Below are 25782 nucleotides of genomic sequence, written 5' to 3'. Positions count from 1 at the left end.
CCCTGGACAAGTCACTTAATCTCTGGCTACCCCAATATCCTCAACTGTAAAATATTGAACTGTACAATAGAACCTGTATCTTAGTGCTGTTGTGAGGATCAAAGGAAATATTTGTAAAGTGCTTTGAAAACCTATGCTTTTGTAATAGTTATTATTAACCTTGAGCAAGTCACTTCAGTCAATCAATAAACATTTATTAAGCACCTCTATAGGCCACTTAGCACTCCTGGGGATATAGAAAGGCATCTCTGGGTTTCTTCACCTATAAACTGGGGCGATCTTTGCATTCCTTACCTCAGTGTAGTGAGGGAAGTGCTTTGTCAGTTATAAAGTGCTATTTAAACAGGAGCTCTCATTCATCTAGTTTAATCCTCTCATCAGGCCTCCGGGAGACGATCTGTCATGTAGTGAATTCAGGGCAAAGCTGGGACTAAATAGAACCCACGTCCCCAGACTCCCAATCTGGGGCTTATTCTTGCACACAGGGATTGTGTGGACCCTGATGTTACAGCTGATGACATTTCCTGGGTCCTGGCATTGATGAGAATGCATGCCAGGACTTTGATGCTCCATCATGAGTTAAGCAGACATCTTCCTGACTTCGAATCTGGCCTCGGACACTTCCTAGCTCGGTGACCCTGGCCAAGTCACTTAACCCTGTCTGCCTCTGTTTCCTCATCTGTAAAATAAGCTGGAGAGAACAATGGCAAACTACTCTAGTATCTTTGCCAAGAAAACTCCAAAAGGGGTCGTGAAGATTTGGACATGACCAAAAAGGGTTGAAAAACAAAAAGAGGTCTTGAAACTTCCTTGATGCATGACCCTGGGCAAGTCACTTGACCCCCATCGTCCAGCCCTTACCATTCTTTCTGCCTTGGAACCAATACACAGTACTCATTCTAAGATGAAAGGTGAGGGTTAGGTCATAAAAAAGGTCCCGGCATTGATGGAATGCCCCCCTGTCATGGTGCACATCCTCCCAGCCTTTCTCCTTCCCTCAGACATTGATGCCCCATAAAGGACAGTAGACCTGGGGGCCGGATCCAGTCATTTAATTCCAATCAGAGTTCCCTCTCTCCTCTCCCTCCGCCATCCCCAACGTGACCACATACAGAGAGTGGTCAAGGATGCCACAATCTGGGGAGGAAGAGAGCCCAGGCCTGAGCAGAAAAAAAAAAGATATATACATATATATATATATATTTGTAGAGATGAGAAGCAAGGAGTGTCGTGTCGGGGGTCATGAGGATGGGGAGGGTTAGGTGGGGAGAGCAGCTAGGGGGTGCCCCAATAAATTACATTCTTTTAAGAGCTCCCTGTGGGATGGATGAGTGGGGGGCGTAAGAGGCCTGGGGGGGCCCTGTGGGAACCTCCCTGGGGCTTGTCCCCAGGGGCCTGGTGGGTGCTGGAGACCAGAATTCTATCAGGCTTTGACTTGAGGCTGCTGATGGAGTGAGAGGTTGTGTTCAGAGTATCTATTCCCGGCTAGCCCAGGGCATCAGGGGAAGCCAGAGGTCTAGGACAAGAAGCTCCAGAGCTTGGGGCAGCGGGGAAAGGAACACACTGCGCTGGAAGACAGCTCCTCAGCTTGGGGCTCCGCCACCAGAGGAAGAAGCCCGGAGTGTCCCAATTTGCCTTCTGCTTTCTCTGTCCTCCCATCCCTCACCCTCACTTCTCTCAGTACCTGATTTGGGCAGATGTTACACCGTGGACCCCCGGTGTGGACGTGGGAGCGGGCCCTTTGTACCAGAGAGCGTGGGTCCGCCTGGTGTGATGGGAAGGGTGGGGTGCGCAAAGGAGGTGGAGGAAGTCTCTGGTCCCTGGGCCCACACCTGTGGAGTCTGGGCCTCCCCCTCCTGGTCCCCTCTGCCCTTCTTCACCCCCCCCCCACTTCCCTCCGAGGCGGCTGCTCCCACTCAGCAGGGAAGGAAGGGACTTTGGGATCCCACAACTCCTACGTCCAAAGCCCTGAAGCAGGTGTTTGGGGCTGGGTCAAAGAGAGGGCAAGGGCGGTCAGAAGAGGGACGCCTTCTTCTTGAGTTCATTGCGTTTCCACAGAGCCAGCTTGCCAAATTCCTCAGGAGACATGGCAAACACCCTCGAGAAGTCTTCTGCGGATAGGTGTCTCTGTGAGGAGAGACCACGCAGGACCTCTTGAGGACGGTGCACAGGCAGATTTATCAGAGACAACCTCCCCCCACCCGGTGCCCAGTGCCTGCCCTACATACCTCAAGCCTCATCCTGTCCACACCTGGAGGCAGCTTGGAACGTCCCTTGTTGGTCACCACCAGCATCTCATAAGGATAAATCTGCTGGGGGTGGGGGAGAGGGAGACAGGCTCGTGGGTTCTTAAGGCTCTCTTGCAAACTCAATGTCCCCAAAGCCCAGAACCTCTTATCACTCTCAGGGTATCATGGGGGCTCATGCCATTTCCCCTTCCTGTCCTCCCATCTCCCCTGTTGTCTTTCCCTTAGCCAGCTCCAGGTCTAGCCCAGCTGGTACCCAGCCCCTCCCCCATTTCCTGTTGCCTTTTTCCCCACTGACAATCCCCCGACCCTCCGGGCCCAGAGGGTCCCTGGCTCTGCCCCTCACCTTCTGCTGCAGCACACAAGGCAGAGAGTTTCCCCGGTCCATCCTCCCCCTCTGGCCCTCTCCATTCTGCAGGGGACCAAAGCCGCCATGAGCCAGAGTGGGGAGAGGAGCCTTCCCCAGCCCTACCCGGGGCTTTTCTCCTCTTTATCAGTCAGCTCTTCAGCCCCTCATTCCCCCCACCTCCCAGCTGACACATCCTGGGAATTCCAGATTCCTGGCAGGGAAGGTTCCCCTTCGGAGACCACTCACCTGAAGGCCTGTGGGAGAAAAGAGCCATTGTTCAGACAGAACCCTAGCACCAGAAAGGCCCTCTAGCCCTTTCCCTTGACCCAGGCTCCCCCACTTTCCATACCCCATCCCCATTTTACCACAACTGTTCTTCAGAAAGGGAAGTTAGTGATTGCATAGGCATCTGAAGGGGTCTGCCTATGCCTCCCTCCCCAATGGCCAGGGTCCGTCCTCCTTTGCTCACCTGGACTTCCTGCTTCACTCCCTGATGGACTGAATTCTGTGGACTGTAGCTGGAAAGGACACAGTGGGGTCAGAGGAGAATCTGGGATTGTTCCTCATCCTTACTCAGAATAAGGGAGATTTCCCCTGCCCCCAAACGCCCGAGTTGAGAGGAATCCCTTCCTCTTTCTCCTGTCTCTTAACTTCCCCATCTTGGGGCTTACCCGGCTGAGGGTGGTCCGGCCATAGGCTGGGAGTGAGGAAGACTTGGATGTTCCTGCATGCAAGGCTGGAAGAGAACAAGAGGCCATAAAAGTGCTGTTTAGGGGCTTGGAATTGGAGGAAGCCTCTTTTGGCTTATATCTCTTATTTACCATGTCCCCCTACGTCATCCCGCTGAGGAACGTCTGGGATACCTGTCCTGTTTCCCTTTACTTCTCCAAATCCCACTTGCCTTTCTAGACCTAGCTCAAATGCCATCTTCTCCCTATAGCCTGACTTATATGGATCAAACCTCCACAGAAAGAGCTTAATAAATGCTATTGCTCTGCTTTGTGCTATAAAGTTGGATTCTTGTTCAATACTTATTTAATTCAAAGTTCATTGCCTAGCCTGGGAGCCTTACATGGTGCTATGGTATCCATCCAGCCTTATCTTGTTTTGCTCCTCACTATTCCCTATTCCCTAGCTGCAATTCAGCTGTGAGCACCAGCCCCCTCTTCCTTCCTCAAGCACACTGAATTCTCTTGCCTTTGCTAAGGCTGCCTTCTCTTCCTGGAATGTCTTCCCTCTCATCTTTGCCCACTGAATTCTTATATATATTTTAAAGCTTCTGCTTGGTACCTCTTCCTTTGTTTTGTCCCATCTAATTTATTTGCCATGTAACACTGAATATTATGGTTATGTTTTCATCTTGTTCTTTAAAACATTAGGAAGCATAGGAATAAGTGGATTTTTCCTTAATATAATAAATAGTATCTAGAAAAAATTATAGCCTAATTCATCTGGAGGAACAAAAGGTCAAGAATCTCAAGGAAAATAATGTGGGTAGGAAGAGGCCTAGCATTATTAGATCTTAAACAATAGCCAGAAAATCAAAACACTTTGGTACTGGTTAAGAAATAGGGAGGCCGGTCAATGGAACATATTAGGCATAAAATATACAGAGGCAAGTGAGCACAGTGGCCCAAATCCAGAGGTCCCCATTGCTAGGGCAAGAACTCACTTTTTAATAAAAACTTGGGGAAAATGGAAATCATTCTGTCAGAAACTAGATTCAGGCTAATATCTCACAATGTATATCAAGATAAGTTCCAAATGGGCGCATGATTTAGATAGAAACAAAGTGTGATGTCATAAATAAATTTAAGGTGCAAGGAAGAAAATATTTGTCAGGTCTATGGAAAAGGAAGAAGACCATAACAAATGAAATAGAGAGGATCAAAGGGAGTAAAATGGACCATTTTGATTACATAAATTTAAAGTTTTTGCACAAACAAAATCAATGCAACTAAAAGCAGAAGAGAAGTAGGTAAACAGATGGATGGGAAGGCTTTGCAGCAAATATCTCTGCCACAGGTCTCATTTCTAAGATATTTAGGAAACTCATTCAAGTTTAAGAGAAAAACCATTCTTCAAATGACAAATAATCAAAAGATATGAATGAGCAGTTTGCAGAGGAAGAAATTCAACCTATTAATAGCACTATGAAGAAATATTCTAAATGAAAATGCTAACTCAATTAATTTACTTATTTCATTCCTCACCAGCCTAACCACCAAAGTATTATAGACCTAAAAAAAAAATAACAAAATCCATATGGACAAACAAAAGGTCAAGAATCTCAAGGGAAAGTGGAAGTAATTAGAGAAATGCAAATTAAAATAATTCTAAAGTTCCATTTCACACCCATTAGATTAACTAAACTGACAAAAATGGAAAATGACAAATGCAGGAAGTGCTATGGAAAAATAGGTGCATTAATGAACAGTTGGTAGAGATATGAACTGGTTCAGTTATTCTACAGAGCAATTTGGAAATATGTTCTAAAAGCTATTAAACTGTGCAATAGTCTTGAATCCAATGATACCACTACTAGGTCTATACCTATTACTATGCCTCAAAGAGATCAGAGGTAGGGGGAAAGGTTCTATATTCATAAAATATTTTAAAGAAGCTCTTTTGTAGTGGCAAAGAATTAGAAATTGAAGGGGTGCCCAGATATCATTTGGATGATGGCCAAACAAGTCATGGTATACAAATGGGTTGAAATACTACAGTTCTGAAAGAAACAATAAAGGGATTGGTTTCAGAGAAACCCAGGAAAATTGTATAAACTGATGCAAAGTAAAGGGAACAGGACAAGGAGAACAATTTATACAGTAATCACAATATTGTAAAGACAACCAACCATGCAAGACTTAGGAACCCTGATCAATGCAATGACCAGTTATAATTCTAGAGGACTTTTGAAGAAACATGCTTCCCATCTCCTGATTGATGATGGACTCAGAGTGTGGATGGAAAAATGCCTTTCTTTGGACATAACTTACAGAAATTTGTTTTGCTCAACTATATCTGTTTATACGAGTTTTGTTTTTCTTGCTTTTTCAATGAAAGGGGAGAAGGGGAAAGAGTAAAGTGGATTTTCATTTGAAAAAAACATTTTTTTTTAAAAGACAATAAACTCCTTGAGGAAAGGAATCATTGAATTAACCAACTGATAAGATTTAGGTAAGGGTTTTTTTTTGTTTGTTTGTTTGCTTTTTTAAGGGAAGCCATGGGGTTTATTTTGAGTAGGACAGTGACAGGATCAGATCTGAGCTTATGGAAAAATCATGCCAGCAGTGTAGAAGATAAGATTGGAGTGGAGAAAGATTTAAGGAGACCAATTAGGAAATCATTGCAACAGTTCAGGTGAGAGGTAAAAGTCTGAACTAGGGTACTGTAAGCTTATGAGTGGTGAGAAAAGAATGGGTGAGAGACATACTGTAGAGGTAGAAAGGGCACGATTTGATAACTAATTATGAATATGAGATAAGTAAGAATGAGAAAATGAGAATAATGTTGAGGTTGGGAATATAGTAATGCTCTTTAAAGAAATAGGAAAGTTTGGAAGAGGAAAGGGCTGAAGGGACTTAATGATAAGGTATGTCAAGTTTGAGATGTTGATGGAGCATCCAGTTTGAAATGTCTAATAGGTAGTGGTGATTCCATACTGGATATTAAGAGATAGACTGAAATATACAGGTTATCTACATAATTAAAATACATATCTCCAGGCAAGGGAGGAAGGGAGACAAGTTTGATCTTATAATTTGGGTAAATTGTGTAGAAATTTGTTATTACATGTAATTGGTTAAAAAAACAACAACCAAGTTATCTACATATCAGATTTTCTCTACTATTCCTCAGTTCTTCATCTTGAAGCTTCCCTTTAGCCCTGGAATCTATCCATTGTAAGTACTTTATAGCCTGGAAGTCTCTCCCTCTGATTGGATGGCTTTTCCTATAACCTTCATTTAAGGAGAGCATCTAGGCCATTCATGTCTCATTTCTCTCCAGTACTTCTTCTACCAGGCTCCAGAGACAGAATACCCTTCTCTCATCCTCTTTGCTTTTTAGCCTCCTTTATATGTTGTTTTCTCCCATTAGAATATAAGCTACAAGGGGATAGCTAGGTGGCTCAGTGTATAGAGACAACCAGGTCTGGGGTGGGAAAGACTTGGGTTCAAATTTGGCCTTCGATACTTCCAGCTGGATGATCCTGGGCAAGGCACTTTGCCCTGTTTGTCTAACCTATGCCCTTCTTTTTTAGAGTTATTACTAGGCAGAAAGTAAAAAAAAAAAAAGTTCCATGAGGGCAGGAACTGCCTTTCTTTATTCTTTTATTTATATCCTCAGTACTTGGCATATAGTTCATGCTTAATAAATGCTAATTGACTTACGGATGGAAGAGAAGAGGGCCAGAGCCTAGAGGTGCATCCATAGTTGGGGGGTGTAGTATAAAATGGATGCAGAAACTCTAATATTGCACCTCACACTGATTATATTAGCTAACATGTTGAAAAAGGAAAATAATAAATGTAGGAGAAGATGTGGGAAAATTGGGACACTAGTGCACTGTTGGTGGAATTGATGCACCCATTCTGGAGGGCAATCTGGAGTCAGGCTCAAAGGGCAACAGAACTATGCATGTACTTTGACCCAGTAATACCACTATTGGGTTTATATCCCAGAGATGAGAGATCAGGGAAAAGGACCTATCAGTACCAAAGTAATTTTAGCAGCTCTTCTTGTACTGGCAAAGAATTGGAAACTAGTTGGGATATATAGTCCTAATAGAATAGTATTGTGTCATAACAAAATGATGAACAGGATGAGTTCAGAAAAACCTAGAAAGACTTATATGATCTGATGCAAGGTAAAGTGAACAACACCAGGAGAATAATGTACATAGTAACAGAAATATTATACAACGATTAACTTTGAAGGACTAAACTATTATCAGCAAGGCAGGTTTCCAAGATAGCCACAGGGGACTTAGGATGAAAATACTATTCCACGGCCAAGGAAGGAGTTGTTTGGAGTCTGGGTGCAGATCAAGACATGCCATCTTCCACTTTATTTCCTTCATGAGATTTTTATTATATGTGTGATATATGTCATCAATCATGATATGAACAATATGGAAGCATGTATTGCATGAATGAACTGGTATAACCAACATCAGACTGCCACCTGAGGAAGGGAAGGAGGGAGAAAACCTGAATCTTAAGGTGTTGGGAAACAGTTGTCAAGAATTGTTTCTACATGTTACTGAAAATGAGCAAACTTCTTTAAAAAGAAAAAAAAGGATGATAAAGAATCTTTGAATATGGAAGAGAACTGAGAGAGTAGCCACAAAATTTCAAAGAAGAACTCAGGAGGAGTGGTCAATAGTATTAAATGCTGTCTAAATGTCAAGAAGGATGGAGACTGAAAAAAAACAACAAAAAACATCAGATCTGACAAATAAAATAATGATGACTTTGGCGAGAGCAATTTCAGTTAAGTAATGAAATAGGAAGCTAGCTTGCAAAGGATTGTTTAGCAAGTGAGAAAAGTGGAGGCAATGAGGATTGATATCTTTTTCTAGGAGTTTGGCTAACAAAGGGAGGGAAGTCATTAGATCTGAGGACACTGAGTCTACTGATATAGTCTACTGGAAAGTGGAAATTTATCTACTGAAGAATCTATTGAAGATTGTTTAAGGATTGGGGAATCTTGTACATGTTTGTAGGCAGCAAAGAAGGAAATGGTAAATAAGGAAAGACTGAAGAGTAGAGAGAAAAAGGGAGTACTCTTGAGAGGACAATCATACAGAAGGGGAAAGAATGAAGGACACATGGAAGGGCTGACCTTGATGGATAGGGACAGTCACCTTATCATCAGAGATTGGAATAAAAGAGGAGAGATATTAAGAGATTTTGAACTGAAGAGGTGAGAAGGAGCTCACAGCAAATACTTCCCATTTTCTCCAGCTGAGATGGGAACTAGAGAGAGAAGAGTGGGAGATATAGGGAGGAAAATGGTTTAGGATAATGAGGAATAAAAAGATTGCCTTACTGCAGTGAGGCCCAGTTGAGGTTAGATAAAATAAATTACTTGTGGACTCTGTGAACTCAGTTTTGTGTCATCCTCCAGCTGCACTCAGCAGCATGTGAATAGGATTGGAGGAGGGAGATGGTAGGACTTATCTGGGGTTGGCAAGGCATGAATGGGGAATGGACAAGAAAGCACAGTTTGAAGGGTGGAAAACAGTAGAATTGAACTGGTGAAGACTTTAAAGGAAGGAAAGTAAAGTCAGAAAATGTGTAATGATCTGAGGAGGTCCTGAAGGATGGAAGGATTAGAGGTCCCATTTGGACAAAGGTTTGGGAGAGGTTAAGCAGAAAGAGATGGAATGGTTAGAGTCAGATGGAGGATTTTGTTAGGGGCTATGTCTTCTCTCTTTGTATTTTTCCCAGCACCCAACACAATTCATGTGTACAGTAAACAATCAAGATTTATTGAGTTTGGCCACAAACACACACACACACACACACACACACACACACACACACACAGAGTTGGAAAAAATGTGACTTTCTTCTTAGCAAAGGAAAAGGGCTGAGAATGTGAGATTGGAACACTACATATGCCTCCAGGCTCAGTTGATCTGTTAGTTTTACCGAATTAAAAACAAAACAAAATGTATATTCTTTATTACCAGGGATGATTTCCAGGAGGGAGGCAGGAATGGTGGGGGTGGGGGGGAGGGAGAGCAAGATGATATTTAAAAATAAGGGTGATCCAAATACAAATACAAAAGATATCTAAAAGTTCAAAATAAAGTAATAAATAAATGTTGAGGACTGAACTCCAAGTCAAGAAGACCTGAATTCAAATTCTGCCTCAGATAAACCTAACGGTTTCACTCTAGGCAAATCACTTAACCTCTCTTTGCCTCAGTTTTTTTTTTTTAATCTGTAAACTGAAAACAGTAATAGCACCTGCCTCCTTTTTAGGTTAAGCATTTTGCAAACCTTAAAGACTATATAAATTCTAGCTATTTTTATTATTTATTAATTGGTTCCTAGGATCACACAGCTAGGAAGTATTTGAGATCATATTTGAACCCCGGTCCTCCCAGCCCCAGACCTGGTGCTTTATCCACTGGACAATCTAGCTGTCCCTAAGACTTTCTGAAGACCAGGAAGAGCAACTTTTCTTCTTCTCTAGTATGTTCAACAGTACCTAACCATGCTAGGTACATCATTTTAAATACTTAATAGCACTGAGTCCTATTGCTGAAGTGCAAAAGAACAAACTCCTAGTACAAGTTCCATAGTAAGTATTGATCTATTGTATTGATTCTGGTCCCCACTGCAGAGGGGGTGACTTGGAATCTAGGGTTCCCTCAAAAAACTTACAGGTATGAAAGGGTGTTCGGTCAGGCAGGGAGCGGGTTTTCCTACGAATGGGTAAGGACTTTTCCATCTCCTCCTTCAGAATCATCTTCCCCAAGTTGGAGGTGACCTGGAAGAGAAAAACTGTAGGTGGGTCCTGATGCTTAAGATTCCTTTGTCTCATTTCCAGAAGGAATAGATATAGAGATCCAGTAAGTGCCATGCTGGGCATAGACCAGAAATTCTGTTTACTTTCTTGTTTTGTTCCATGATCTCCTGCATCATAGCTTGGACCTCTGTGAGGATAGGGTGTAGACTCTGCTCTGGCAAACAGAAGGACCTAATACCCTTGCTACCTTTTCTGTTCTTATCCTCAACCATGAGCCAGTGAACAGAAGCAGAGTTCTTTGTGCCCATCTCCCACCCTTATGCCATTGTCTCAATTGTCCTCTATGTACTCCATCCTCTTCAGTTCAGCCCTGTAAAATCTCTATGTTCCTTCAAAACCCAGTTTTGTGCCCATTCTCATATTAGGCTGATACCTGTCCTGCATTCCACAATTATGAATACTTTCCCCTCTTTAAATAATGCATTTGCTATCTACCTCTAAAGAAAAAAAAATATTGGAGTAGAAATCTAGAAGAAAACACACGATTTATCATTTGTTTATATGGGTATAGGATTTGGGGTTTTGGTTTTAAAAGATTATTACAAAAATGAATAATATGGAAATAGGTTCTGAATGATAACACATGTATAACCCAGTGGAATTGCTTGTCAGCTCAAGAGGGGGGTAGGGAAGAAGGGAGGAAGAGAAAATGAATCATGTAATCATGAAAAAATGTTTAAAAAATAAAATTATATTAAAAGAAAAAAATTACACTGCATTTGTTTACTTGCATACATATGCTATCTCTCCTATCTCTCTTAGCACATACTGCAAGCTTCCTGAGGGCACAAGTGATTTCTGGTTTTTTGTTTCTATATCCTAAGTAGTTGCTCTGCTGTCTTCTACATAGCAGGTGCTTAATATATGCTCATCAAATAACTGGATTGTGCCCTTGGAGTAACCTCAGATTATGTTTCTGTGCCTTCCAACCCTTCTAGCCCCAATCTGGACTGTGATTGTGTTTTCTCTCTGCACAATCCTTTATCCCCTCAAATGGTCAGAATGCTGTGGCCCTTATAGTCCCATTCTGTCTACGATTCTGTCCAAATATCTTTTTATTTTCCTCCAAGCTCCTTTTCAGAAAAAAAAAAATATACTGAGTCCAGGCAGTATTTTTAGGGCATTCCTTGCCCCAAGGAAAATTATGTAACATCGGACAGGAAAGTATCTTCCTCACACATTTAAATGGGGCCACTTTTTCGGGATGGACCAGATGGGAGCTGCCACTGGGTTTAAGGGAAAAGATGGACCTGAGGCCCAGGAACAAGTGGGATGCTACCTTACTGAGTTCCTCTCTCTGCCGCTCCCTGAGAGCCTTGATGTCCTCCCCTGAGTCATCATCTTCCTCCTCCTCCTCCTCCTCTTCTGCTCCTCTCCGAGACGCCTTCCGCTTCCTCCATTCTGTTTCTGGAAAATAGAGCAGAATGTTGGCTGGTTTGCTTTCACTGTTCTTCCTTTGTTCAGGTGAGAAAGAGTATATTATGTATATTCTTATGGATTGTATATGTGGAGAAATTATTCCAGTATAGAAACAAAGGGCATAGAGTAAACTTTCAAATGGAATCAACCATTCAATCAATCATTTAAAAAACAGAAAATGTGGCCATCAGGGGCATCAATTAGTCACTCAACCAAGTTTTCTGGAGTACTGACAATATGTTCTGAGCACTATGGGAGATAGTAAGAAGATACAAGACCCAGTCACTGCCCTCAGAGAGCTCCTAGTTTATTTTTGGCAACAAGACACCTAAATTAAGGACACATAACAGGGTATGTTAAAAGTCAAATGAATGGCACAGACTGTGAGAGCTTAGGAGGCGGTGGCAATCAGAACAGGTCTTAAGAAGAGGTAGGAAAGGGGCTGCTAGGTAGCACAGTGGATACAGCACTAGACCTGGAGTCAGGAGGTCCTGGGTTCAAATGTGACCTCAGATACTTCCTAGCTGTGTCACCCTGGGCAAGTCATTTAACCCCTTCTGCCTAGCCCTTACTGCTCTTCTTCCTTAGAACCAATACTTAGCATTGATTCTAAGAAAGAAGGTAAGGGTTTAAAAAAAAAGAAGAAAAGGTGGGAAGCATTGGGTTTGGGGGAAGAGGACTATAGGGGCCAAAAATCTGGAGAAGAGATTATGAAACACATTTCCTTCCTCCTCATAGAGTTGGGGAGTTGGGGGCACTATCAGCATTGAGATATGATATACACCGACAGATGTGGTTCATGTATCAGTAATGTTTTACAAATGAAGGTTCCATTATGGGGGAGTTGGGGAAGAAAAGTATGCTTAGAAGTTATATAAAAACAAAAGGCATAAATAAAAATTACATTTTAAAAGTGGAAATAGGGGCAGCTAGGTGACTCAGTGGATTAAGAACCAGGCCCAGAGATGGGAGGTCCTGGGTTCAAATCTGACCTTAGACACTTCCTAGATGGGTGATCCTGGGCAAGTCACTTAATCCCCTCATTGCATTGCCCTTACCACTCTTTTGCCTTAGAACCAATTAACATTATTGATTCTAAGATGAAAGGTAACAGTTTTTTTTCTTTTTTTTTTTTAGGTAGAAATAAGGGATTTGTGAGTGAGATCTCTGAAGTTTCCCAGACCCTACCCCTCATACCCACAACAGCCAGAGATGGCGGACATGGCCAATAGTCAGTTTCTATCTTAGCCGGCTGGTTGGGGTCCGGGGGCTGGGCTGCTGGAAACTTGGATGACTCGATGATGAGGTCCTCAATGGGGTGTTTGCTCTGTGGACTCATTCCCACAGACTCTATAAGGCCAAGAACAATGTAGACAATTAGCACATAGTCAAATTCTTTCCCCTTTTTGTCTACTACCCACCCTGCCCTCTGCCCAAGCTCCCTTCACAACATCCTGCTTCCTAGTCCTTCCTCCATCCCATTACTCCTTAATGCACGTGTCCCCTTCAAGCCTAATCGAAAAGGGGGAAGAGGATATGGAGGAAGTCATACCTCTCTGCTTGTAGATGGGTGGTTTTTTGTAAATGTTCAACTCTGCCCGAGTGGTCTCTGTGAAAAAGAAGTAAAATAGGATGAAAATCAGGGCATGTGGAGGTGGAAGGGCTGAGGCAACTAGATGAGAAAAAAAGAAAAGCCAAGTAGAAGGGGGGAAATAAGCATTTGGGCAGGGAATTCCTTGCATCTTGGGCACAAATGGACAACTTCAAAGAGAGAACTGGTCATTTGTTAGGGAAGACGATGGCGATGGTGTTAACCTGCACTTGCAGAGTATTTTCTGGGTGGGAGGGTAAAACATTGGCTATCACTCTCAGGAACTACCCCCCTAGTGAGCTTAGCATTATGGGAATTTTCCCAACCTGCTCTACATAGGCTATCCCATCCAGATCCATCATCTTGTTTTTTAAAGAGAGGGGGTTGTGCTTAGGGTGTCTAGTGTAAGGAAAAGTCAGGTCTAGGGGAGAAGCAGCGACAGTGATGGTAATGAAACCTACCAGGTCGATGGAAGTGAGGAAGGCTGCTCCGGGGAGTCCCACTAGTCCTGGGTGCTGTAGTCTGAGACACAGTTCCTGGAGACCTGCTTTCTGGCCATACCACCTGGGCAAGAGAAGAATGGAACCCATTTGTGGCTCTTTCTACTTTATCTCTCAAATCTCTTGCCTTCCACAGCTCCCAAGTCCCCCACCCAAATAGCCCTACTCTGTCTACTCTGGAAGGTCAAGATAAAGTCATGATAACCAAGAGACTCAGAAGATTCAGACCAGGGTAGTTACGAGACCAAGTCATGAATGTGTTCCTTGGCTTATATAGACAGAGAACTGGCCAATGATACCATGAGATCTAACTAGTGTTCCCACACGAGGAAGATTCTTGGTCCTGTGATTGTCCCATCAATGGACTATAGAGAATGGGGGTGAGGTGCCAAGATGAAACTAACATCCTCAGCGTGATGGAGTGCAGGGAGGATATAGAAAAGGCTGAGCATCTGGTCTAATTAGGAGGGACAACAGACTCACCTCTGGGGATGGTGGGGGAGATACAGATTTGGGTGACAGGGAACGCTGTGAAGATGCAAGGAGATAGGTTAGAGATGGCTGGCACATAATAGACAATAAACATTTATTCTTTCTTGATTCAAGAGCTGATACTAGCCCTCATTCTTTCTGGATTGCCCAAATTCTCATCTCCATTCCTTCAAGTATTGTTTCTATTCCTTGTTCTCCTCAGTCCAAGGGTTCTGAACCTCAGGCCTGTGAATCAATTTCAGCGAGTCCATGAACTTGGATGGGGGAAAAAATTATACCTTTGTTTTCATTAATCTCTAACTGAAATTTGTCATTTCTTTCAATTATTCGAAAAAATTATTCTGCGAAAGGGTGCATAGTCTTCTCAGACTGCTAAGAAGTTTAAGAACTCAGCCTTAGACCAACTTTTATACCTGTTTTACTCCCTCAGATTCCCATGGCCTACCTTTCATATATCTCTTCTATGACTATTTTAACTAATAACAATACCCAGAATTTCTATAGCATTTTAAGGCATACAAATTGCTTTATAAACATTTTATTTGATCCTAACAACAACCATGGGAGGTAGATTCTACTGTTATCCCCATTTTACAGATGAAAAAACTAAGGCAGACAAAGGCTAAGTGATTTGCCCAGGTTAACACAGCTACTGAGCGACTGAGGCAGAATTTGAAATCAAGTCTTCTTGACTCCAAGCACAGCATTCTAATCATTGTGCCACCTCGCTGCATCTTCCAGTTACACATTCCTATGTCCATCTTCGTGCCCTTCTATCCATCATGTAGACATTCATTTCTTAACTCAGAGATACAAGGAGTCAAAAGGGACTTCAGAGAACACCTGGTCTAACCTATACTGGAACAATAGAATTTCCCTGGCTAATAGGCATCTAGACTTCCCTTACCTGCTCTTTAGCTGTATCCTTTTATATGTGCATTTTCCCTCAATTAGAGGGTGAGCCCTTTGGGAGCAGAAATTGTTTTACTTTCTTTTTTTCCTCTCTCTTTCATTCTTTCTTTTTCTTCCTTCCTTCCCCTTCCGTCTTAGAATTGCTTCTAAACATGGGTTTCAAGGCACAAGAATGGTAAGGGCTTAGGCAATTGGGTTAACATTTCTTTCTCTAGCTCATTTGGCAGCTCAGGAAACTGAGGCAAAGCACTTTGCAAAAGTGTCCCCATTTCTAGGGCCTTGTAAACATTTTTTTCTCATTCATACTTACATTTTTCTGCTGTTTCCCAAACCCCTATTTTACTGTAGAAAAATGTTTGTGTATTCTTTATTTGGTTAGTGCCTGAGGCTGGATTTGAACTCATGAAAAAAAGTCTTCCAGATTCTAACCCTGGCACTATCCACAGCACCACCTGGCTGCCTAACTATAATTGCATTAGTATTATTGTTTTGAGCTACCCTGTTCTCCATTGTTTATTCAACAAGCCTTTAAAGGCATCTGTGGTACAGACAGCATCCTGAAGGAGTAGACACAGTCCTTGCCTTTGAGCATTACAGTTTAATAAGGGAGCTAAGACCAACAAAGGGAAAATTCCAAATCCCTTTGACTAGTATTCAAAGCTCTTCCCAGTCTGGCCTCAGTTTATCAATTTTGTTTTCCCCTACCCTCACCTACAGGCAGCCTCCATTCAACTGGCTAGGATTCACTTTTTCCCCTAAACAAATTGTACTCCTCCATCCATCCACTCCTTTCTTTCCAACCAGATCCCTTTTCTCTCTGCCTACATCCTTCCAGAGCTCCCGTCTCCAGGAAGTCTTCCTAAGCCATACCAGCCCTTTATAACCTATCTTCCCCTGGGCAGTTATTATGACTAGAGCTATTTCTAGAGTGTTTCCCTAGGAAGGACTTGGGGGGGGGGGAGGAGAAATCTGCAATCATGTTGAATCCTTCTCTTCCCCCCTAGTTTTCCTTATCCTGAATTCTGCCTGAAAAGACTTAGCAGCCCAGCTGCAGCCCAGGGTCCCAGGAAGAATCTGGGACACTGGGACTATGAGTGAGGGAATAGACTTGTTCTCCCTTTTGGCTTCGGAGAACGCTATGGCATCTTTCCAGAGGTGAGTTAATAACTTGCGGCATGGGATGGAAGAACGTGCATTTGCCTCTATCGATGCTGCGATGATTTTGAGCAAAGACAAGGAGTCTCACCTGAATATTTATAGTCTGTTCCTGACAAGGAGTCCTTGTAAGGTGCTTAGCACAACTCTAGGCTCCTAGTTGGTGCTTAATAAATGTTTATTGATTGATTAAGGCAGACGGGCATCAGGACACGGCTGTAACTAGCAGGGACAAGCAACATGAAGCAGAATCTTAGTTGAGGAAGAGATAGATGCTACGTTGGGATAGAGAGACAGAGACCCCAACTCCCTGTCACAATGCAAAAAAGCAAGGCAGAGACGGGGTGGGAAGAAACTCACCCTAGCTGCCATCTGGTAGCTTCCTATTTTAACTCCATTTTCTTGCTAAGTGGCAAATGCTGTTGTTTCTATGCCTCCGAGGGACTCTGCAAGTGCTGTCAGTTCCTTCTAAATTTGGAGCCCTAGGACAAAGCTCTAGTCACCCTGCCCTAGCCAGAATACCCTTTTCTATTCTTTCTCCTTACCTTCTGTCTTAGAATCGATACTAAGCATTGGTTCTAAGGCAGAAGAGCAGTAAGGGCTATGCAATGGGGGTTAAGTGACTTGCCCAGAGTCACACAGCTAGGAAGTATCTGAGGCCAGATTTGAACCCAGGACCTCCCAACTCAAGACCTGGTACCCTATCCACTGTGTCTGTTTGTTCTTTGTTTCAAAAAGGTCCAACAATATCAAAGGGTGATATTTTTCTTATTTTGTGGAGTGGATTTAAGCGAGGCAGAGTTACATCTAGGCTCTCATCCAGAGTTATTAGAGTCCAGTGAGACAAAAGGCAAGGTGATGACCCAGGATGCAGTGCATGACTGTGACATCTTCAATGTCTAACCAAGCTCTGAGCCCTTCACAGATCCTCCTTCCATCAAATTGTTCTCCTCTGTCCATTCTGCTGGGGAAAGTGTCTGCATGCTAGAGGTGGACGCTGCCCTCCCTCCATTGACTCCCTGAGCAAGCCCTCACCCCAGAGGCGCTAAACCTCCCTGAGCACCCTCCAGCCCACTCTTCTCCATAATTCTTGGTTAGTTATTTTTCTCAGGCATTTGAATCTTGCCTCCCCAGCAAGACTACATATTTCCTGAAGGCAGGGCTTCCTGCCTTCTCAGGCGCCTGGCCCAGAAAACCGAGTCCTCAGTCCTAATTTTCCCCACTTAACTAGTGGTTTGACTGGGGAACCTCCCTGCGCCTCAATTTCTCAATTTCCTGAATGGTCATCATAAGTGCTTAGCCTACCCCAGGGGGTCAATGTGATGATCAAGGGAAAGGCAGGAAGGAAACATTTGTTCAGCAACAAGTGCCAGACCCTGTGCTGAGTGCTTGACAACTATGATCTCATGGAAATGAATTATAAGTACACATTACCATTCTGAGAGACTTGTGCATTTTTGGATCTCATAGCTAATAACGAATAAGAGCTAACCTTTACGTTGCATTTCCTAGGTGCCAAGCACTGTATAATGATTCTCTCCTTTGCTCTTTATCACAACCTTGAGAAGTAGATGCCATTATTATTCCCATTTTGCAGATGAGGAGACTGAGGCAGACAGGATGAAGGGACTTGCCCAAGGTCATACCTCTAATAAGTGTCTGAGGCCAGTTTTGAATTCAAGTCTTCCTGACCACAAATTGAGTGCTCTATCCACAGTGCTTAAGTTCTGGATCTGGTTCTTCTAATAACTGGTTTTATGGCTGTGGACAAGCCACTTCCTTCTCTGTTCTTTATTTTTTCTTTATTTGTTCTTTATATAAAATGAAGGGGGTTGAACTAAGTGACCTGAGACCCCTTCTAGCCCTAGCATTCTCTTTATGTCTGTGGTCTAAACAAACAAGTAAGTGAAGTATGATCGAAAGTTAAAATGTATGATTTAAACCCATATTTGTTGTTCTGTCATTTCACTTTGTGTCCCCACTTGGGTTTTTTTAGCAAAGATACTGGAGTGGTTGGCCATTTTCTTCTCCAGCTCATTTCACAGATGAGGAAACCGAGGCAAACAGAATTAAGAAGGGTTACCGAGCCAGTATGTGTCTGAGGTCAGATTTGAACTCAGTTCTTCCTGACACCAGGGTGGGGGCTCTATCCACTGCTCCTAGCTGCCTGCCCCTAGGAGTAATGTTAAACTACTATTATTACATACTCAGTAAATAGTTATTACACAGGATTATAGGATCATGGATCCAGACCTAGTGGTAACTGCGGGGAGATCTAGTTCAACCCTTTCATTTCCCAGGTGAGGAGAGTCAGGCCCAGAAAGCCCGAGACAGGCCTGGTAGTGAGCCAGGAAGCGGCAGAGCTTCCCCATGGAAGTTCCGTGGACACACTTCTCATTTCTCATCGTCTTGAATCTTTCCCCCACCTAGACAAAAAGTACAATTGGAGTTTACTTCTACACCCCCCCTTCCCTTTTAGAGGCAGCTAAGCTAGATGTCGCAGAAGATAAAATGCTAGGCTCAGTCAGGCAGAGCAGAGTTCAAATGTGGCCTCCAACACTTCCTGACTGTGAGACTCTTAGCAAGTTGTTTAACCTCTTAGCCTTGGTTTCCTCATCTGTGAAATGGGGATAAAAAGACCATCTACCTTGGGCTGTCATAGGATCAAATGAGATAACATGCAAAGTGCTTTACAAACCTGAAAGCGCTCTATAAAGACTAGCTATTCCCTTTTTGTTCATTCTCCCAAAAGAGTAATTCTAGACACAGACACAGACACAGACATAGAGATACAGACACAGACACAGACATAGAGATACAGACACAGACACAGACTCATAGACACAGACACAGAGATGCAGACAGAGACAGAGACATAGGGATAGAGACACACATGGACACAGACACACAGACACAAATACAGACACAGACACAGACACACAGACACAAATACAGACACAGACACAGACACAGACACAGACATAGAGATACAGACACACTCATGGACACAGACACATAGACACAGACACAGAGATGCAGACAGAGACAGAGACATAGAGATAGAGACACACATGGACACAGACACACAGACACAAATACAGACACAGACACAGACATAGAGATACAGACACACACACGGACACAGACACATAGACACAGACACAGATACAGACACAGACACAGACACAGACACAGACACAGACACAGACATAGAGATACAGACACAGACACAGACATAGAGATACAGACACAGACACACAGACACAGACATAGAGATACAGACACAGACACACAGACACAGACACATAGACACAGACACAGAGATGCAGACAGAGACAGAGACATAGAGATAGAGACACACACAGACACAGACACACAGACACAAATACAGACACAGACACAGACACACAGACACAGACATAGAGATACAGACACACTCATGGACACAGACACATAGACACAGACACAGAGATGCAGACAGAGACAGAGACATAGAGATAGAGACACACACGGACACAGACACACAGACACAAATACAGACACAGACACAGACACACAGACACAGACATAGAGATACAGACACACACACGGACACAGACACATAGACACAGACACAGATACAGACACAGACACAGACACAGACATAGAGATACAGACACAGACACAGACATAGAGATACAGACACAGACACACAGACACAGACATAGAGATACAGACACAGACACACAGACACAGACACAGACACACAGACACAGACATAGAGATACAGACACAGACACACAGACACAGACACAGACACACAGACACACACACAGATACAGACACAGACACAGACACAGACATAGAGATACAGACACAGACACAGACACAGACATAGAGATACAGACACAGACACACAGACACAGACATAGAGATACAGACACAGACACACAGACACAGACACACAGACACAGACACAGATACAGACACAGACACAGACATAGAGATACAGACACAGACACACAGACACAGACATAGAGATACAGACACAGACACACAGACACAGACACAGACACACAGACACAGACACAAATACAGACACAGACACAGACACACAGACACAGACACAGACACACAGACACAGACACAGACACACAGACACAGACACAGATACAGACACAGACACAGACACAGACATAGAGATACAGACACACTCATGGACACAGACACATAGACACAGACACAGAGATGCAGACAGAGACAGAGACAGAGACATAGAGATACAGACACACACACGGACACAGACACACAGACACAGACACAGACACAGACACACAGACACAGACATAGAGATACAGACACACACACGGACACAGACACATAGACACAGACACAGATACAGACACAGACACAGACACAGACATAGAGATACAGACACAGACACAGACATAGAGATACAGACACAGACACACAGACACAGACATAGAGATACAGACACAGACACACAGACACAGACATATAGACACAGGCACAGACATAGAGATATAGATGTAGACACAGACACATGGACACAGACATATAGACACAGGCACAGACACACAGACCAGACAGAGATACAGATACAGACACAGACACATGGATACAGACAGAGATACAGATACAGACACACAGACAAAGATATAGACACACACACAGACACAGATACATAGGCACAGAGACACACAGACACAGACAGAGATAGACACATGGACACAGACATATAGACACAGGCACAGACACACAGACACTTACCTCTCTGCTTCGGGGCAACTCCACATGGTCCAGGAGGGAGTAGGTAAAGTGTGGCTCATAGATCATCAAATCTGGCCGTTCAATGTCCAGGATGGCCTTGTCCTTGGGGATGGCCGCCAGATCCTTGTAGCCCAGTACCTGATTGTCCATCTTGGCCTGGAATGAGACAAGACAGGCCTGGCCTGGTTAGCCGGGATACCTGAGTCTCCTCACCCCGAGGCAGACATGGCAGCCCTGGCAGCCCACACCAACTGTCTCTGAGCTTCCTGGCCCCGGAGAGGCTGGAAACTCCCTGGGCACCTAACCTACTTCTTAGCCCCTCGACCAACCTCCCCCCAGACACACACCTAGCAGGGGCTGAGGAGCAGGGCTGGGGGCTGGGTACTCACCACAATGCTGGAGGGAGAGCCAGGCACACTGGAGTCTCCGGAGGAGCTCACGCTCCCAGGGGAGGTGAGCGGTTGCTGGGAAGTGGGAGACACGGGTGAACAGAGGTCTGGGGAAAGGGTCGGGATGAGGGGAGGTGTGGGTGTGGGGGTTGGGGATGGGAGAGGGTCACCTTCTCCTCAAGACAGCCCCCACCCCGTCTCCCCGCTAAAATTGATCCTAAAGGTAGACAAGTTAGAATTGGGACACCATAACATGGACGACCACCAGATGGCACGATTGTCAAAGTGGTGAAACCTGGTCCTGAGCCTGTTCCCCTCCTTCCCCTAATATACTCCCTCCCTCCCTCCCTCTTCTCCCTTCCCTAGGAGCGGGGACAGCAGGATGGAGTCCCCACCCTGCCACCTACCTTCTGCAGCCGTTCCATGCAGCTGGGATCTCGGGGACAGGATCAGTCACAGAGCCCTGGGGGAGTGAGGAAGAGGAGGAAAGAGAATAAAGTGGTGGTCAATGGGCTCTGCCCCAGCAGCCGCAGAGTCCAGAGTCCGATGGAGCTCGGTCAGGCAGGGGGCAGAAAGCACATACCAGCGAAGCCAGGGGCTCCACAGCCCTCTGGGGGCATCTGCAAGACCTCCACTGTGGGATGATCTGGAAAAACATGGGGACAGGAAAGGGAAGGCGGAGCCAGGCTGTCACGGCACCAGATCTCCCTAGCCAGGGTCCCCCAGGGTCCAGGTGAGTCTAGGACTGGCTCCAGTAGAAGGGAAGGAAGGTCTGGAGTCCAGGGCAGAAGAGAGACAGGGGCTTCATTGATTCAATCTTTCCATTGGCTCAAACTAAGAAAAAGCGTGCACTAGGGGAGGGGTGGGAACGGATGGTGGTAGGGGGTGGGGTATCCCCCTTGTTTTGAGCCATTGTTCTCTGGCTGGAGAGGAAATGACTGCTGGAGTATAGGTCCTGCTTCCTGGCCTCGACATCTTAGTCCCCCTGAGGTACCTGCCCCCACTCTCCCAATGGCTGCTGAGCCCGTCACCCACTTGGGGTCCCACGACTCCTGCCACATCTTTACAGCACCCTCTCTCCTCTTGTTAACCTCAATGCTCTCAAGACCTCTCTCTGCCAGGAACCCTCATACTCCTTTGCTTCCTACTTCCCTGATCATTACTGGGTGGCACGCCAGGGAATAACCCATTGGGTATCAGCAGTGCCCATGGAGGCCACCTAAACAGGGAAGGAAGTTCAAAAATCAACTCCACAAGCTCAGGACGGGAGGGAGGGGGTGGCCAGATAGCTAGCTTGTCCTCTGAAAAAGGCCTGGTTTCGAGAAGACTAGAGGCTCAATGGGGCTCCAGTAGAAGGGAAGGAAGGTCTGAAGTCCAGGGCAGAAGAGAACCAAGGGCTTCATTGATTCCATCTTTCCATTGGCTCAGCCCAAGAAGAAGTGTACCCTAGAGGAGGGATGGGAAAGGATGGAGGTAGTGGGAGGAGCATTAATCTGATATCAGATCCCATCGGGAGGGACTTCACTTCCAGTCCAGGGAGGCACGGGTCCCACTGGACCGTCTGTCCTGGTCAGCCCACACATGGACTGTTGGACTCAGGTCTGGATGCCACAGTTTTGGAAAGCCATTGGGAAGCTAGAGAGCTTGCAGAGGAAGGCAACCAAGATGGTGAAGGGTCTTCAGGGTTAGTGGAAGGAGATTTTTAGCCTAGAAAAGACGCTACTTGGGGGAGGTGGTGGCAGGTGACAATTTTTTTTTAAGTATCCGAAGGGATTTACAAAAGACACTGGACTTGTTCTTTGTGGCCCCGGAAGGCTGAAGTAGGAGCAGGGAGTTATCAAGAGGCTACTGTACAGAAAAAAACAAAAACAACAACAACAACTTTCTAGCACTTAGAACTATCGCCAAATGGAATGGGCTGTCTTTGGTAGATAGTGAGTACCCCCTGACTGGAGGCCTTCAAGCAAAGGGAGGGTAATCTATAAAGAAGAACTGTATTCAGGAAGGATTAAGTCTAAGTGGCCTCTGTGCTCCCTTTTTTACCCTGCGATTCTGTTACTCTCTGAAGTACTCCAATGTGGGGAGAAGAGAATAGGGAATAATTCTCTCCTGGGCCACTCATTGTGGTTTAACCAAGACTGAGGAGGAAGAGAGTAAAAAGGTTCATGTCAGCCTCAATCCAAAGAAGACAGGGACCAAAATGTCTCCTTGACTTGTTTATTGCTTCATAAATCTCCTTCAAGGACCAATCCAGCCCCCAGCTCCTCAATGAAGCCTAAGCAGACAGTCCCACATCAATATCTCCCTTCCCGGAATAATAATCGCACTTATTGTCAATACCACACCACTTAACCCTTAATCATAGGCTGTCTTGCGTGGCTTTGTAATTGCTTCATAAAAGCCAGTCTTATCTCCCCAATTAGATAGGGGAGCAGCTATAGCATGGGGGGAAAGCACAGGACCTAAGAGTCAGAAGGCCCAAGTTTAAGGCCTGGTTCTACTACCTATTCACTGCCTGTTTGATCTTGGGACTTGATTTCCTTACCTGTAAAATAGGTGGGAATGGTCTGGATGATCTTTATGGTACCCTGCAGCTCCAAATCTCAAGATCTTATCATTAATCACTTCGCCTGGCTAATCCTCAGTTTCCTTTTCAGTAAAATGGGAATGAGATATATACCTATGACATAGTCTATATCGGGGAGGAAGTGGGGGTACAGACTCATATATGACTGACATTTACAGAGTGCTTTAAAGTTGAGAAAGTCCTTTGTGGACATTATCTCATTTGAGCTTTCTAGTGATTCTGCTGATAACAGGTACTATTACCCCCATTTTATGAATGAGGAAAACCGAGGCTGAGAGCAATTAAGTGACTTGCCCATTATCCTGCAACTAGTAAGAGACACTTGCTAAGATATTTTCCAAATTTAAAAGTACTACTACATAGACTATTATTATCATTATCAAACCCAAAGCTAGCATTCCATCTATGATTCCACAGAATGTATTACTTAAACCATAAAGTATTATAACATATATGTATACACATGTATATTTACATAAATTAATGTCATCTATCATATTTGCTCACTGAAGGCAGAAACTGTGTCTTGACATCTTTGTATCCCCCACAAGGTGCAGAGTCCTGGGCCAGAGGAGATTCAGAGTCACAGGGTAAAAGAGTTGGAAGAATACCCTTGGGTCCAACACAAACATTATAAGAACAACACTAGAATATACCAAATAAGTGATAAGACCCCCAAGATGGAAAACCCATCACAACGCCTTTCACAAATCTATTTGTTGGAAGGTTTTCCTGAAATCAAACCTGAATTTTCCTCCTTGTCATTCCCAACCCTTTTCTTGGGTCAAGAAAGAGAAGTCTAATCTTTACTCCACATGACAGAGTTTTGAATACTTGACCACAGCTACCTGTTTCACTTGAGTCTTCTTTGGGCTAAAAGCATCCAGTTTATTAGACCGATCCCTAGGAGAAGTTCTCAAGGCTCTTTACCATTCCAGTTGTCTTCCTCTAGACCCCTTTCCAGGTAATCAGTACCCTAAGTATATACTTGATTGATTGCTGGTCCAATGTGCCTGGGTAAAGTCAGGCAGGGAAGAGGAGGTACGTGGGTACATAGAGAACCTTCTCACCCTCAGTTTTGGCCATAAGGTTTTTCTCTATCCATCCCTTGACACAGATAATCACAAAGGAAAGGATCCTGGGTGTTGCCAACCTTTCCACCAACTTCTGTGTTCCTACGAGGCCACTCTCCTGGTTCTCCTCAAAAAGTCCTGCTCATTTCTATCATTTTTTTAGCTCGTGTTGTTGCCTGGCTTACCTCCGTTCTCTCTGACCATCCAAATCTCCCTCCATTGAAGCCTAGCTCAAGTCCCACCCTCCTTCCTGGAGCTTTCTCACACCACTCCAGTTTTTCCGAAAGACAGGAGCACCAATGGACACAAAGACTTGTACAAAAATATTCATAGCTGCGCTCTTTGTGGTGGCCCAAAACTGGAAAACGAGGGGATGCCCATCAATTGGGGAATGGCTGAACAAACTGTGGTATATGTTGGTGATGGAATACTATTGTGCTAAAAGGAATAATAAAGTGGAGAAGTTCCATGGAGACTGGAACAACCTCCAGGAAGTGATGCAGAGCGAGAGGAGCAGAACCAGGAGAACATTGTACACAGAGACTAATACACTGTGGTATAATCGAACGTAATGGACTTCTCCATTAGGGGCGGTGTAATGTCCCTGAACAACTTGCAGGGATCCAGGAGAAAAAAACACCATTCATAAGCAAAGGATAAACGATGGGAGTGGAAACACCGAGAAAAAGCAACTGCCTGAATACAGAGGTTGAGGGGACATGACAGAGGATAGACTCTAAATGAACACTCTAAT

At 44.4% G+C, this 25782-nt stretch overlaps 1 protein-coding gene across 8 annotated transcripts in view; it reads right to left on the bottom strand.

Moving 5' to 3' along the window:
• Positions 1-1037: 1037 nt before the first annotated feature.
• Positions 1038-25782, bottom strand: part of DMTN (dematin actin binding protein) — a 49680-nt gene continuing 24935 nt past the window's right edge. For 3 of the 8 annotated variants that reach the window (XM_056813673.1, XM_056813671.1, XM_056813672.1), the window contains 14 exons: positions 21776-21831; positions 21369-21443; positions 20980-21135; positions 14134-14178; positions 13612-13714; positions 13112-13168; positions 12757-12909; positions 11420-11547; positions 9996-10101; positions 3267-3331; positions 3065-3113; positions 2593-2849; positions 2229-2309; positions 1038-2127 (listed from right to left, as the gene is read on the bottom strand). In XM_056813673.1, coding sequence (XP_056669651.1) covers positions 2752-2849; positions 3065-3113; positions 3267-3331; positions 9996-10101; positions 11420-11547; positions 12757-12909; positions 13112-13168; positions 13612-13714; positions 14134-14178; positions 20980-21135; positions 21369-21443; positions 21776-21793 — 1053 coding nt within the window. In that variant the 5' untranslated portion in view covers positions 21794-21831 and the 3' untranslated portion in view covers positions 1038-2127; positions 2229-2309; positions 2593-2751. Of the gene's footprint in view, positions 2128-2228; positions 2313-2592; positions 2850-3064; positions 3114-3266; positions 3332-9995; positions 10102-11419; positions 11548-12756; positions 12910-13111; positions 13169-13611; positions 13715-14133; positions 14179-20979; positions 21136-21368; positions 21444-21775; positions 21832-21951; positions 22192-25782 lie in introns of those variants that run through there. The other 5 variants (XM_056813677.1, XM_056813678.1, XM_056813675.1 and 2 more) reach the window with 4 other exon arrangements.

The sequence above is a fragment of the Monodelphis domestica genome, chromosome 1 (assembly GCF_027887165.1).
Source record: "Monodelphis domestica isolate mMonDom1 chromosome 1, mMonDom1.pri, whole genome shotgun sequence".
NCBI lineage: Eukaryota > Metazoa > Chordata > Mammalia > Didelphimorphia > Didelphidae > Monodelphis > Monodelphis domestica.
This window is presented reverse-complemented; position numbering and strand designations above follow the sequence as displayed.